Source organism: Cyprinodon variegatus, unplaced genomic scaffold (genome assembly GCF_000732505.1).
Source record: "Cyprinodon variegatus isolate N-32 unplaced genomic scaffold, C_variegatus-1.0 Scaffold217, whole genome shotgun sequence".
NCBI lineage: Eukaryota > Metazoa > Chordata > Actinopteri > Cyprinodontiformes > Cyprinodontidae > Cyprinodon > Cyprinodon variegatus.
In genome coordinates, this window is record NW_015150670.1 from 657880 (window position 1) to 671721 (window position 13842).

At 37.0% G+C, this 13842-nt stretch overlaps 1 protein-coding gene across 2 annotated transcripts; it reads left to right on the plus strand.

Moving 5' to 3' along the window:
- Positions 1-4765: 4765 nt before the first annotated feature.
- LOC107088406 (protein S100-A6-like) lies at positions 4766-5756 on the plus strand. Of its 2 annotated transcripts, none has more exons than XM_015380551.1 (3): positions 4766-4922; positions 5122-5270; positions 5359-5756. In XM_015380551.1, exons 2-3 carry the CDS (start codon positions 5130-5132, stop codon positions 5548-5550), a joined length of 333 nt encoding a protein of 110 aa, XP_015236037.1. In that variant the 5' UTR covers positions 4766-4922; positions 5122-5129; the 3' UTR covers positions 5551-5756. The 2 variants fall into 2 exon arrangements, with proteins under 2 accessions (XP_015236037.1, XP_015236038.1); XM_015380552.1 differs by having other exon boundaries at positions 4773-4922; positions 5128-5270.
- The last annotated feature ends 8086 nt before the right edge of the window (positions 5757-13842 follow it).

Genomic DNA, 13842 nt, shown 5'->3' on the forward strand with positions numbered 1-13842 from the left:
TTGACTTTTCAGAGTCTGTCAAATCTCTTCTCTGACCAATTTTCCCAAAGGAAAGGAGGTTGCCTTATAATTAAGCACACCTTATATAGGGGGTTGATGTCATTAGGCCACACCCCTTCTCATTATATAGACGCACACCACCTGATTTACTTAATTGGTAGTTGGCTTTCAAGCCTATACAGCTTGGAGTAGGACAACATGTATGAAAAGTATGATGTGGTTATTTGCCTAATAATTCTGCACACAGTGTATCTCTGTAATATACTACAGTGAACTTTGCCTTGCAAAGAATAAAATTATATGAAAAAGTCTAAAAAATGTCTCATACCACTCTGTGGACACTTTATGGAAGCTTTGCAGAGGTCATTTAAAAAAACATTAGTTAACAATCAATCAATCAATAATCAAACCTTTTAATCACTTAACCTTTAAAGCTCTTTACTAACCAAAAGTTAATAACATAATGCAGTTTAAAAAAAAATAAAAAATAAGACGCACACCACCTGATTTACTTACAATAAAACACATAAAAAGACTCTGTCTCCTCAAGTCCCAAGCAAATTCCTAGTATTAGTTAAAAGCAACAGACAGTCTGACCTTAAATTTATTCTTGGAATTGAATTAATGTTTTGAAATAAATTCTTCTGCAACTGGCTGCCAGTACGAGGTCACAATATGGGGGTATTGTGCTCATGTCACTTGTTACCTGTTAGCATCCGAGCAGGGAGCTTTTACCAGCTGCAGGCAGTGCAGTAGAGTTCTCCTACCCTCTAATACAATGATCAGTAGTCCTTGGTAGCAGGGCATGTCATACCTAAGTTTGTCCACTAGATGACGCACAAGCCCTTAGGTTATTTCAGTAAAAATTTCTTTCTGCATTTTTAAATACTTAAAGATTTATTTATTCAAATCATCTTTAAAAAGAAGAGAATGATACATACACAGATGTGTTAAATAGAAAAACTCTGGAAAGCCAAATTATTATTTTTGAAAATATATGATTTCAAATTAAAACTTCAGCAACAGTTAAACATTTTCTGCCTAAACTATACAACCTTTATTTGTTTTTGTTAACAAAAAGCCTACCCAAAGGCTATTTATTTTTGATAAATAAGCTGGTCTATATCCATTACTTAAAGGAATTTCAGACAGATATGTGCAAAAAAATCTTGCTTTAGGCAAATGGTTTAGGTCTTTGAGGGCTATTAAAAATTACAGTACATGCTTTTTTGAACAAAACTTTTCGCTCTAAGAGCTGCAAACTAGATGGGAGCATTCTCCTTTGAACTACTTTCTTTTTGCTTTAAGCAAAGACAGACAAAAATCGACTGGAATGGGTTGACAGCATTGACTTATGTCTGTTTAAACCCCCTTTTTCGACTGGAGCACATTTATAGGAGACGGATCTGTCAAATCCAGAACAGACAAAAAGTTTAAAATTATATATTGCATTAAAAAATAAGTACTATCGCTTCAAAATAAATTTCCTGGTTTCTCTAAAACAACACATTTCATTGGGGACAGATGTGGCAGGCTAATTTAAACACAAATATGCATACCCCACCTGAAGCAACTTCTCAGATCCCAGAGGTTGCTGCAGGCCAACCGTCGCTCCACCATGATCCTTTTATCCAGTCTTTTATGTTCCAAATATAAATAATCCAAGTTTGTTTGTATAGCACTTCTCAGTAACAGGACAATTACTAGTGCTGTACATGAACCGAACCACTTTAACACAGAGAAGCACTTTGTGGTTGCATATTAGAAGCAGGTAAAGAAGAGTTTGAAAATTAAGCTAATAACACTTTAGTAAAAAATATGTTTTTATGCCTGATTTAAAAGTGTTTATGAAATTAGCCCTTTTAAGGTCTTCTAGTAGTTAGTTCCAGATAAATGGAAAAGAAGAAGTGAAGGCTTTTACAAGCTTTTAAAATTGATCAATTGGCAATGGAGGTTGGACCAAACAGTGCAGCCAAAAACAAAAAAATTATAAATTACATCAGAGGAAAAGCCTTTTTTTATCATGTGGCAAAAAAGTGTTACAAAACCAAGCCACTAACATTCAATCACTAAACAATGAAAGACAAACTACTTAAATACAATGCAAACCCCTACTTTAGGCTGTATTAGGAGCAGAGCCCTAATTTAAAATGACATCTGAGCAACATACTATCTTAGTCTGGCACTAAGTATAAATCTATAGCTTTAGTATGAAATATCTCGGATCCATTTTTTATACTCCACATATAAAAAAGGGTCTCATGCACTGGCTCTCCTGCGTTGCTTTTATTTGCTTCTAACTCCAAGAGGGTAGTAAAACAGAGAAGTGTGATGAGCTGCCAACAATGTACAATAAAGTGAGCACTGAGCAAAACAATGATATGTCTTCACTACCTTTCAACCAAACTAGAATCTAAACCAATAAAATCATATTGCACCAATTTAATAAGAGCTGTTCTTAAGGCTGCAACAAGATATCATCTACAGTAAGAAGAAATGTGATTTCCCCGGCGAATCATTGGAGAAATGGAAAATCAGTGGAGAATGACATAGTGTATTTGTGTAGTTTTAGAATTATAAAATAAATCTGCCCTGATAAAAGCTTTCACATGATTTCTGAAGTGCATGAAAAGCATTTGAATGTAGATGTTGTTGATTTACCCCTGAGGTGCTGCAGGAGTCTCTCTCCAGCAGTGAATTTGAAAAACCTGAGCTGGACAAGAGGGTGTTAAAAAGTTTAATGTTTTGTCCTTAGCAACACATGATATAAGGGCTTAGTTTCCTCCCCCTCTCCTGCAGGGGGAATCTGAGAAGTACACAATGGCTGAAGGTAATCCAGCCCGGTTAAAGAGCAAAATGATCCACAGAGAAAACTTGGTGGGGGTTAAATTGAAAAGGAAAGTGCTTCCAGCCTGCTGCCTTGGAACCACAGAGTGGAAAAAAGAAGTAAGAGTCAGCCCAGTTCAGCAGAATAAAACTAAACTACTCGACATTGGCTAGGGCAGAGATTCCGCTTTCAAACAAAGAATGAGCCTAAACATACCACCGCAGCTCTAAAAGAATGGTTTAGATCAACCTATTTCCATTTGTTAGAAGAATATAGCCAAGTCCTTAGTTTTATTCCAAATCTGTGGCTAGCACGAAGACAGATGTTCTATGTTAAATCTGACTGAATTTTAGGATTTCACTCCTTCATAACTTTTGAATACTGTATATCCTGAGCACATATTTTCAAGTGTTAGACTTATTTTTTTGTACAACCTCTCCACATTTTCCTGTTTAATAAAATTCTTTATACATGCACAAGGATAGAAGATTAGTAAACATTTTAAAATCTGAAAGAAACCTTCCATGAAGCATTAAGAAAGTTAGTAATCAAGAAAGCATGGCTGCTTTAAAGTAGTAGAACTAGAAGTAAATAAGAGAAGGGTGTTGCACACTTTAGTTCCGCACTGAACTTATGAATGTACAGGTTTAACTTAGCAGGACTAAAAAATTTGCAAAAAATTCCACATTTAAATCTGCCCTACTTAGGCTTTGAGCTGTTTGGTTTAGATCTCACAGTCTCTAAACAGGTTTTCTTTCAGGATGAACCTGTTTTTTGCTCCATCAACTCTGACTAGCTTCTCCTACACTAAGCTGACCTGTCAGCTGTGTTCTTTAGTGTTCATGATCCTGTTTGTTCACCATGGTTATCCAATACAACCTGAGGCCTTTGCAGAACAGTGGGACTTAAATGGAGTTTAAGTTAAGGTCAGGTAGAAAGCTGGTTTGCAATGAATTTTATTTATGGTTATCAAAGTTAATGGATTGGTTACAAATCCATGCCTCAGGATATGGATATTTTTCAAAGAAACTTAAGTTTCAGGGCCCGTATTTATCAAGCGTTACAACAATTCACCTATTCTTAAAGAAATTATGAGAAATAAAAAAAAATAAAGTATTCAGTTTAGAAAATAAAGTAAATTCTGCACTGCCACAGTACAAAAGATGTCTGCCTCCATACAGCAAGAGTGAGACCTGCTCCTATGTAATTATAAACAACTATTTCTAAGCAACGTAGACAGAAACATTGAGAATTTCAGTTCATAAGCATGTTATTTATCGTAATAGATGGTGATAAATAATATGCTAATGTATAATAAATTAAATTTCTGTCACTAAATCCAGTGTATATTGTTACACGCTAGAGTTTGAAGTGATCACCTGGTTTTCAATATATAACCCATGCAGTGTTTTATTTACAAAAGACTAACACTTGCAAGAAACAAAACACAGCCATCAGTTTTCTAAAATTTTTTATATTAAATTCTAGTTTAATATTTGTTGGGTTTGTTGTGCCGCACAGACAGCAGGTGGGGTGAGTGAAGCTCAATGGGTGGAGTGAAGCACATTTTTTAAACATGAATCACTAGCGATCTGTTTGTGTGGGTTTGTGTGTGTGTGTGTGGCCATGATTTTGTTGCCTTGTGGGGACAACCTGCCATGAATATGCAATATTTTGGGGACTTATACGTACTTGTGGGGACCAAGGACTGGTTCCAATGAGGGAAAGGTTCTTTTCTTAGGATAGGGAGTTTAACGTTGAGGATTAAGGTGTGAATTGAGTTTATGTTTGATTTAGGGTTAGGCATGTGTTTGTAAAGGTTAGGGTAAGGGTTTGGGTTTGGCCATAGAAGTGAGTGGGAAATAAATGGAAGTCAAAAGAAAGTCCCCACAAGGATAGTATGACATAACATATGTGTGCGTGTGTGTAGGGTGGTTGTGCGTGTGTGTGGTTGTGTCTATCAATGGGTGCGTTTATGTGAGTCATTGACTGTGTCCTCTTTAAGAGAGCCTCTTTCCTCCCAAACCCCAACAGTCTCTTCAGGGACCGAGCTGGTGACATAAGTTCTTCTCACTTTGTGCACAGAAACTGTCAGGTGAGCACTCAGAAACAGCTGTTTCTTATTATCTGGGCTGATAGGGGGTGTGTTATGCAAAAAATGAAAATGATAACATGCAGTCTGTTTCAGAATCTTTTAACATTATATTAATTTATGTGTTGGTTTTTTTAATGCATGCATCCATGTGCTGAGTTCTATACTTTGCATTTCTTGGAACTTTGTTTGTTTTGACAAGTTTCAGTTATGGCCCGACTGGATCAGATCATCACAAACATGGTGGATGTTTTTATGGAGTATGCTGATGATGGAGGCAAGAAGGGTCAGCTGAGCAAGGAGGAGCTCAAAAAGCTCTTTGAACAGGAGATGGAGAGCCCTGAATTAAAGGTAACGAAGTGTAAAAAATGTGTATGAGTTGTTGATGAGTTTTGATGTTCATGCTGCTCTTAAACTGTTACATTTGTATCTTCACCAGGATAAAATTAATGCAGTTGACATTGAGGAAGCAATGGAAATGTTGGACAAAAACCATGATGGAGAAGTAAACTTCCGCGAGTTTTGTAGATGTGTGTGCGTCCTCGCTAAAGGCTACTTCAATAAGAAGACGGGAAAGGGAGGAAAGAGAGGCAAAGGCAAAAACAGGGAGGAAGCAGCTGAAGAAAGCTGAGGAAACCAAAAACTCCAACTTAAAAGAAAATGATGTGAAGATTATATGTTTTCTTTAAATGTTACACTACTGACTCTGCAACCTGCTGGATAAAAATATATCTTGTTGACTGGTTTCCAAGGAAATGTGTATACTATTTGAAAACAAATAATAAATATGAGTTTGAATGTGTCAAATAAAGAAAGAAGGTGATCAAACATTCAAAAGAACTTCACAAGATTTTGTTGTGCACACAATCATTTCAGCCCTTCCTCAGAGGATCCACTCCTTTCTTTTAAATCTCTGAAAAAAACCTGTTTAAAAATCAGAAAAGCCTTGACATGTTGCTCATTTGGAACTGGTGAAATATATTGGTTAGTTTATTAGTTTATTGAGTAGCAAACAAAGACAACAACAAACAAATGCCGCCACAGGAAAATACATGGATTTTGCAAACTCAAAAGGAGTAGGTTAAAGTTAACAGAATTTATAAAAAACCCACCCCTGACTTATCATAAAGTTAGATTTTCCCCTTACAAAAGCTGTTTACAGTTTAACTCTTGATAGATACCAGGTAACATTAGGTGCATAGCATCTGTTTGTACTGGTGTATGACAGTACAAATTATATATCTGAATACAAAAACATTTACTAAGCACTTTCTTAGTCCTTTGATAGGTCCATAATACCACTGTTCTATTATTTATGATCGTACAATGGAAAAGGAGTAAAGAAATACAAAAATTACCAACCATTTCCTCAGTCATTTGATAGTTCTACAATGTCCCCTATTTTATCGTTTGTGATCATCCAAATTATAAAAGGAAAGTAGAAATACAAATATATTATATATGAAGGATTAAGACCCAATCCTTCCCCAAGTCCCCCTTGAAAATGAGATCCAGATCTCGATGGGGTTTACCTGGTTAAATAAAGGAGAATAAAAAAAAAAAAAAGTCAGGTTGACTGAAGCCTTTAGCCAACTAAAACTTTTGACTTGCTGTTTGAACAGAGGAAAACAAATAAAGGTAGAACCTGGACAGGGTGATCAGGTTTTTGTTTCCCAGTCTGTACAGAAAATGGAATCTATGACTGACTGCATAGTTTGCTTATCTATGTCGTCCTTTATATGATTAGCAACCTAATACATATTAGCAGTTAGTAGAAAGAAAGACAGACAGACAGACAGACAGACAGACAGACAGACAGACAGACAGACAGATAGACAGACAGATGTGTACTGTGAGCTTCTTTCCTGCAAAGTTAGCGTTCATTTATCTCCACCCAATTTCACATCTGACCAGCATCCCTTTTAGAAGGAGAAGAACAATTCTACAACAGCAACATATTGCCACCATCATGTTTCATCATGAGGATGGGGTGTTTAGTGTGTTGAGCAGGGAAGCTTGCGCAAACCTAAAATGTTTACTGGTTAGTTGGTATCTGAATGAAGTTTGTTGTGCTGGATTTTATTTAGCGGCGTCAGAGTAAATGGAGCTAAATATCCATTGGATACCACACTTAACATATTTTTTTGTATTAGAAAAATAATCTTAAAACTCTCTATCCTTCAACATTATTTTACAATGAATTAGTTAAGAAATTACTATGCTGTGTTTGTCTGTCACACATAACCCTGACAGATTACCTAGAAGTTTTATGTAAACATAATATTCAAAAAACTTGAGGTTGCATCCATGCTCGTGCCAAGGGGAAATTACCCATGGAGGTACAGTAGAAGTGCCTGTTGTATACAGCCATTCCTGTGCTTTGCCCTCCCTTTCAGTTAGTTCCTATTGTTTGTCTTCTCTTCAACTACACCTGGAGTTTTCAGGTCAGGTCTTGTCAGGTACTGTTTGTACTGCAGGCTTTCATAGAACAATACTAATCCGTTGCCAGCATCTATAGACAGGATTCTTGCCTGCAAATACTGCTTTGTAACTGCAATTTTATAATCTGCCTGACAGATGGAAGCAGCGTTCTGTGTACAGTTTATTCTGCAATTACATATACCAGTTTAAGCAGTTGAATGCATCAAAACTGAGATTAACTTTTTAAGGTTTATACAAATTGACAGTGTAATAATATGACCAGTTCAGTTATTACTGAAATTAGATATTGGCTATTTAGAATAATTGTTTAGTTTAGACATTTCTCAGAAATAAATACCTGTTATAGGAAAATTGGAAATTTAAGTGAAATAAGTGGCTCAAAATAGATTAACAAAGGTAATGAAAGATGAAATTAGAATAAGGATGGTTGTATTTATTACTAATACAACAAGACCTCATAAATTATGAATAGTTTCAGTATAAATGGACTGTACAATGAGTATTTGGACATGTGCTGGTGAAGATTCTCAGTAATCCAGGTCATTGTCATTCCAAGAAAAAGAAACTTGTTGTTTAAACTTGCTTCCAAGTTTAAAGATTTTTTGCTTCCCATCCAGGAAGGTTTTTCAATTCAAAATTTCAGGAATAGCATTGAGTTCAAGGTTTTTATACAGTAGCCCATCAAAACCTTGTTTGTTTTATTTTTTCAAATTGAAACTTTTTTTGGAATGAGTATTTGGAAAATGTTGATGCAGAATTAATAATGAGAAGGGAGTTTAAAAGGGCTCAGTTTATAAGTCCCAGAGCAGCTATGTTAGCTTTGCTCAAAAATGCCACATTTTTACACACTGCTTGTAAATTGTGTAGCATGTGGGAGATTTCTTTGTCTATAGTATTGCAGTGGGTTGTGATGGTTTGAGAGCTGCATTTAAATGTAAGACCCCAAAGCAAATGTTGGGACGTCTCTTTCCTCATCCATCTGTTTCTGTGAAGCCATCTACAAGGCTTATTTGCATGTATTTTCTTGAATCTAATGGACATTAAATTCTGTGCAAGTTGTATAAATAAACTAAACTTGCATTTCAACTTAAAAAAACCCTCACACAAATAGAAAGGAAATTAGAAGAGTTTTATTGATACATATTTAAATCATTGGAGCTCAGATCTCAGCTAAAAAACATCAGCGCTGAAATTAACTTTGGTCATATGCATAAGCTGATGAATAAGAACAAGATGAATTCCCACCCAGCCCTCATGCTTGGTTGAGATTCAGTTTCAGTTAATTCAGTTTATTCAGTTGAATTTTCACCTATGCTTCATAAATGCTTATATTCACAGATTGCAATTCCAATCATCATTATGTTGAAGAAAGAATGTGCGTTTAAGCCTGACTATATATTTTACTCTCCTTCATCAGTGGGAATAAAGGAAATCCAGGAACAGGTTTTTAATTCCACTTACTATGAGGTGTTTTCTCAGTATTCTTTTCAAGTTGCCACTTCAGGTCACAATCCATTGAAAAACAGTGAGCCAACTGTCATGGGTGGTTTCTTAGAAATACCAAGTACAGGTTTGACAGGTTTATAAAAGTCTAACAAAGACAACTAAAATATGTTTACAAATTTTAAATATGTCACACAGAGGACCAAGTAGTAATACTACCAAGTAGTAGTACAAATCAATACAAATGAGAAAGCTTTACATGAAATCTTATTTTAGACAGATTAAAAGGGCTGCAGTTATACTGAACCTTTGATCTCACTTAACAATGCTGTTTAAATGGCAAGCTAAAACAAACTAATCAACATGAACAAATGTCATTTAAGCAATAAAAAAACAATAGCAAATTAAATTAGTAGATAACCACAAACTTACTTACAACAGACTTTATACTTACTTTGATGTGACCACACCACACCTGTACAGAGGCAAACTTTAGTTTGTGCCGCAAGGATATTAAATACATTTTGTCTCATCAAAAAGCCCTATTGAAAGCTAAAGTAGTAGTAGTAGTAGTGAAGTTTGATCACAGCGAAATATACAAAAAATTAAGAGACAGCAGAAAATTGTGACATGCTTTCTTATTCTACAGACAATAGCATCGTATATATCTATATATATATGCTTCTTCCTTCCTCCCCTTGCCATGGTGGATCATGTGCTGTATCTTGTTACTCTATGCTCAACCTGAACTCTGGAATGACTTAACTCGGGCTCAATCCAAATACTTCAAATTGTTGCTCCTACCTCCTATTCCTAGCTTTTATCCCTTCACCTTTCGTTGGGGTCGACAATAAGAAAACAATCCAGGGTAGGAAAGGGACTCCAGACTAATGAGCTGAATCCGGACATCCTTCAGCCTTATCGATGTCATTTGGATCTGGAAAGAACCTACAAGCAAAGGTACACAAATCAGTAGATGGCTGAAGCTCTCCATTATGAAACCCAAAACATAACTCTATAGCTTCTAGGTAGAACTGTCAGGACTATGCTAACTGCATAGTCCCTATGCTAACTGCACTGGCACTAGGAAGCATGTTGCTTCTTCCTCCTAGCTTCCTCTTAAGTGCCAGCACCATTCAGTTAGCACTTATAATAGCCACAATGTACACACTTTTCCTGTTGCTTAAGTATCCTTACAGATTTGAAGTATTCAGTTTAAGCCTCAGAGTCTGAGCCTCAGAGATGCAAAAATTCACTCGAAATTGCTTCTCTCTACGTAGCATATATATTTACCCCACTTTCTGAAACTGGAGTCTGCTCTCTATCCAGAATAAATTAAATTTTCTGAAAAAAAGCTGAATCAAATTGGCTGTACTGTAATGCCAACTCTACCATGTATGTAAACAGCAACAGTAAGTAGATATTGAATAGGACTAGGCAAGTTTTAATTTCTTAACTCCCTAGATTTTCCATACAGAGAAGAAAAAATTGATCAAACCATTATTGCATAAGTATATACACTCACCAGCCACTTTATTAGGTACCCCATGCCAGTAACGGGTTGAACCCCCTTTTGCCTTCAGAACTGCCTCAATTCTTGGTGGCATAGATTCAACAAGGTGCTGGAAGCATTCCTCAGGGAGTTTGGTCCATATTGACATGATGGCATCACACAGTTGCCGCAGATTTGTCGGCTGCACATCCATGATGCAAATCTCCCGTTCCACCACATCCCAAAGATGCTCTATTGGATTGAAATCTGGTGACTGTGGAGGCCATTTGAGTACAGTGAACTCATTGTCATGTTCAAGAAACCAGTCTGAGATGATTCCAGCTTTATGACATGGCGCATTATCCTGCTGAAAGTAGCCATCAGAAGTTGGGTACATTGTGGTCATAAAGGGATGGACATGGTCAGCAACAATACTCAGGTAGGCTGTGGCGTTGCAACGATGCTCAATTGGTACCAAGGGGCCCAAAGAGTGCCAAGAAAATATTCCCCACACCATGACACCACCACCACCAGCCTGAACCGTTGATACAAGGCAGGATTGATCCATGCTTTCATGTTGTAGACGCCAAATTCTGACCCTACCATCCGAATGTCGCAGCAGAAATCGAGACTCATCAGACCAGGCAACGTTTTTCCAATCTTCTATTGTCCAATTTCCATGAGCTTGTGCAAATTGTAGCCTCAGTTTCCTGTTCTTAGCTGAAAGGAGTGGCACCCGGTGTGGTCTTCTGCTGCTGTAGCCCATCTGCCTCAAAGTTCCACGTACTGTGCGTTCAGAGATGCTCTTCTGCCCACCTTGGTTGTAACGGGTGGTTATTTGAGTCACTGTTGCCCTTCTATCAGCTCCAACCAGTCTGGCCATTCTCCTCTGACCTCTGGCATCAACAAGGCATTTCCGCCCACAGAACTGCCGCTCACTGGATGTTTTTTCTTTTTCGGACCATTCTCTGTAAACCCTAGAGATGGTTGTGCGTGAAAATCCCAGTAGATCAGCAGTTTCTGAAATACTCAGACCAGCCCTTCTGGCACCAACAATCATGCCACGTTCAAAGTCACTCAAATCACCTTTCTTCCCCATACTGATGCTCGCTTTGAACTGCAGGAGATTGTCTTGACCATGTCTACATGCCTAAATGCACTGAGTTGCTGCCATATGATTGGCTGCTTAGAAATTAAGTGTTAACGAGCAGTTGGACAGGTGTACCTAATAAAGTGGCCGGTGAGTGTATTTTGAGAGTATATATTTTGAAAGTAAGAAAGGGGTAAGAAAGGGACCTGGCATGGCCCCCTTCTGCTGCTACTGTGCAAAATATCGTTGTTGTTTTTTTTTTTCAGTAATCCTTCCTGGATGCTGTTTTCCTTTTTGTTTTTATATGAGAATAACTGCTTCATAAATGTGTTCTAACATGACTGATTGAAACTTGTCATACTGGCTGTTAAAAGAGAAATCTTTACAACAGAAAATTCCAACAAGTCTAATCTTGCGGATGGGAAAAAAAATCGTTGATATCAAAACTGAAATCTATTTGTTCACATTTTGAATAAACAAACCAAAGCAAATTTTCCAGGAACAAACCTCCTGACAATGAGTAGTAATCAGACTTGTCAACAGTAATTACTTTAATTACATCAGTTGATATATGAAAAAAGCACACATTTCTACTGCTGAGTATCTATTGATCCTTTGTCTATAAGTATTGCAGTGGTGACAAAAGTAAAACTTCAGAGGTAAGTTATCAATAATCTGTAAAGTACATCTCAGCTGAGATGCAGAAATCTCTGGGGGCTTTGGACTGGACAAGAAAACTGTTGCTTCCAGGTCTGCCTTGCTAACAACTACCTTTATAAACTTGTCTATACTCTATACTGTAGAAGGTGCTGTCAACATGAATAATTAATCCAAGCAGTTAATAAAAAAAAAAAAAAAAACAAGAATTCTGATTGATACTTTACAACATTTTATAGCCGATGGCAACTAGGTCTAATTTAACTTTGCATCCAACATCCTAAAAAGTTCTTCCACATACATCTAGGGATGTAGACTGCTGTGCTTGGCGACCAACTTTTTTGTTGGTGCTTGGTTGGCACATTTTGCTCAAGTTTTGTGTAGTCTCTTCTTTGAAAACATTAGCATACTGTATATTGGAAAACATAAGTTATTTACATCTGATAAGCTCTCCTTTTTCATTCTCCGTTTTCTTCGTATTAACTTTTTTGTCAGTTGTCAAACAACAAATTTGTTAAAAACTGCCTGCAACCATAATCAAATGGTTCAAATCGATGGTTCCATCAAATCGATGGTTCAAATTGTAAGGATTTTTTTTTTTTTTTAACGCTGTTTATCATTAAGAGAAAGAACCTGAAATGGACTACGAAGTAACTAATCTATTTTGTGAATGTAAGAAGTATCAATTGACTGTATGATCTGGTTGAATTCTCTCTGTAAAGTGCCTTGATATGACATGTGTTGTGAATTGGCACTATATAAATAAACTGAATTGAATTGAAAAGTAGAAAGTATAGATACCCAAAATATCTGATTAAGTAAGGTATTTGTACTTTGTTACCTTACATCGGCTACTAAAAAAGTATTTTTACTTTGTTACCATTATGAAATATAAATACTTTAACCACTACACTTCTGGTAATAATACCTAAAGCTTATAATAAAAGCTGCAAGACCCCTGTTGTCAAGGCGGCCCACTGAACCCGGTACCTTTTGCATTAGCAATGGAACCTCTACATTATGAGAAACCACCACTCCATTAGCCTGATAAACCAGACTAAATGTGAGATTAAATGTGTAATTCAGTCTGGCCCTGATGAATGAGACATCAGAAGATTGCTGACGAGAACAACCCGTTGTTTTTCAAACCATGTCTGTGCCTATTGGCCAACGCTCTGACCAACGAGCGCAACTGGCTGTGATGTAGCAAGCGAGACAGAAAGCTGGGGGGGGGAGTAAACAAACAGCCTATCGGTAAAATGGCGAATTCTTAAAAATGAATTCGCGTAGAGCCTCTTCCTGCTCACATTTCAATGAAAACCCCAAGTCTAATCCTTCCAAAACTGATTCCAAAGCTGAGTCAAATGAAAACTGTTCAACAGTAATTGCCATCTTCCTTGTTGTGCTTTCTCCAGCATTGTGCAGCTTTGTCATCATGCCCTCAAAACCCCGCCTGCTTTGCATCCAGAAATTCAAAGCAAAGCACATCTCTGCGTTGTGATTGGCCCACCTGTTCTAGGGCCTGGGGCATTGATCGATGCTAGACCAAACTCGCAGAGGAAAATGATTTTGGCCACTGGTGGGTGGGGCTAGTTTACTAGGCTACCACTCCATTTCTCCTTTAAGCTTAGGTAAAGTGGACCACGACTCTATGCAGATGATGTAATCCTGATTCTCTGTGAACTTGGAAAGGTCTATTCCTTCTTTGCTCAAACATATTAATACATTTTGTGAGCTATCTGGCTACACTATAAATTGGGACAAAAGTAAATTCATGTCTCTCAGAAGTGACTTGAGTG

Excerpts from the sequence above, each read along its gene's own strand:
- LOC107088406 (XM_015380551.1), top strand. The coding sequence starts at position 5,130 with ATGGCCCGACTGGATCAGATCATCACAAACATGGTGGATGTTTTTATG. Across the intron at positions 5,271-5,358 it reads TGGAGAGCCCTGAATTAAAG|GATAAAATTAATGCAGTTGA; the intron begins GTAACGAAGTGT and ends TATCTTCACCAG.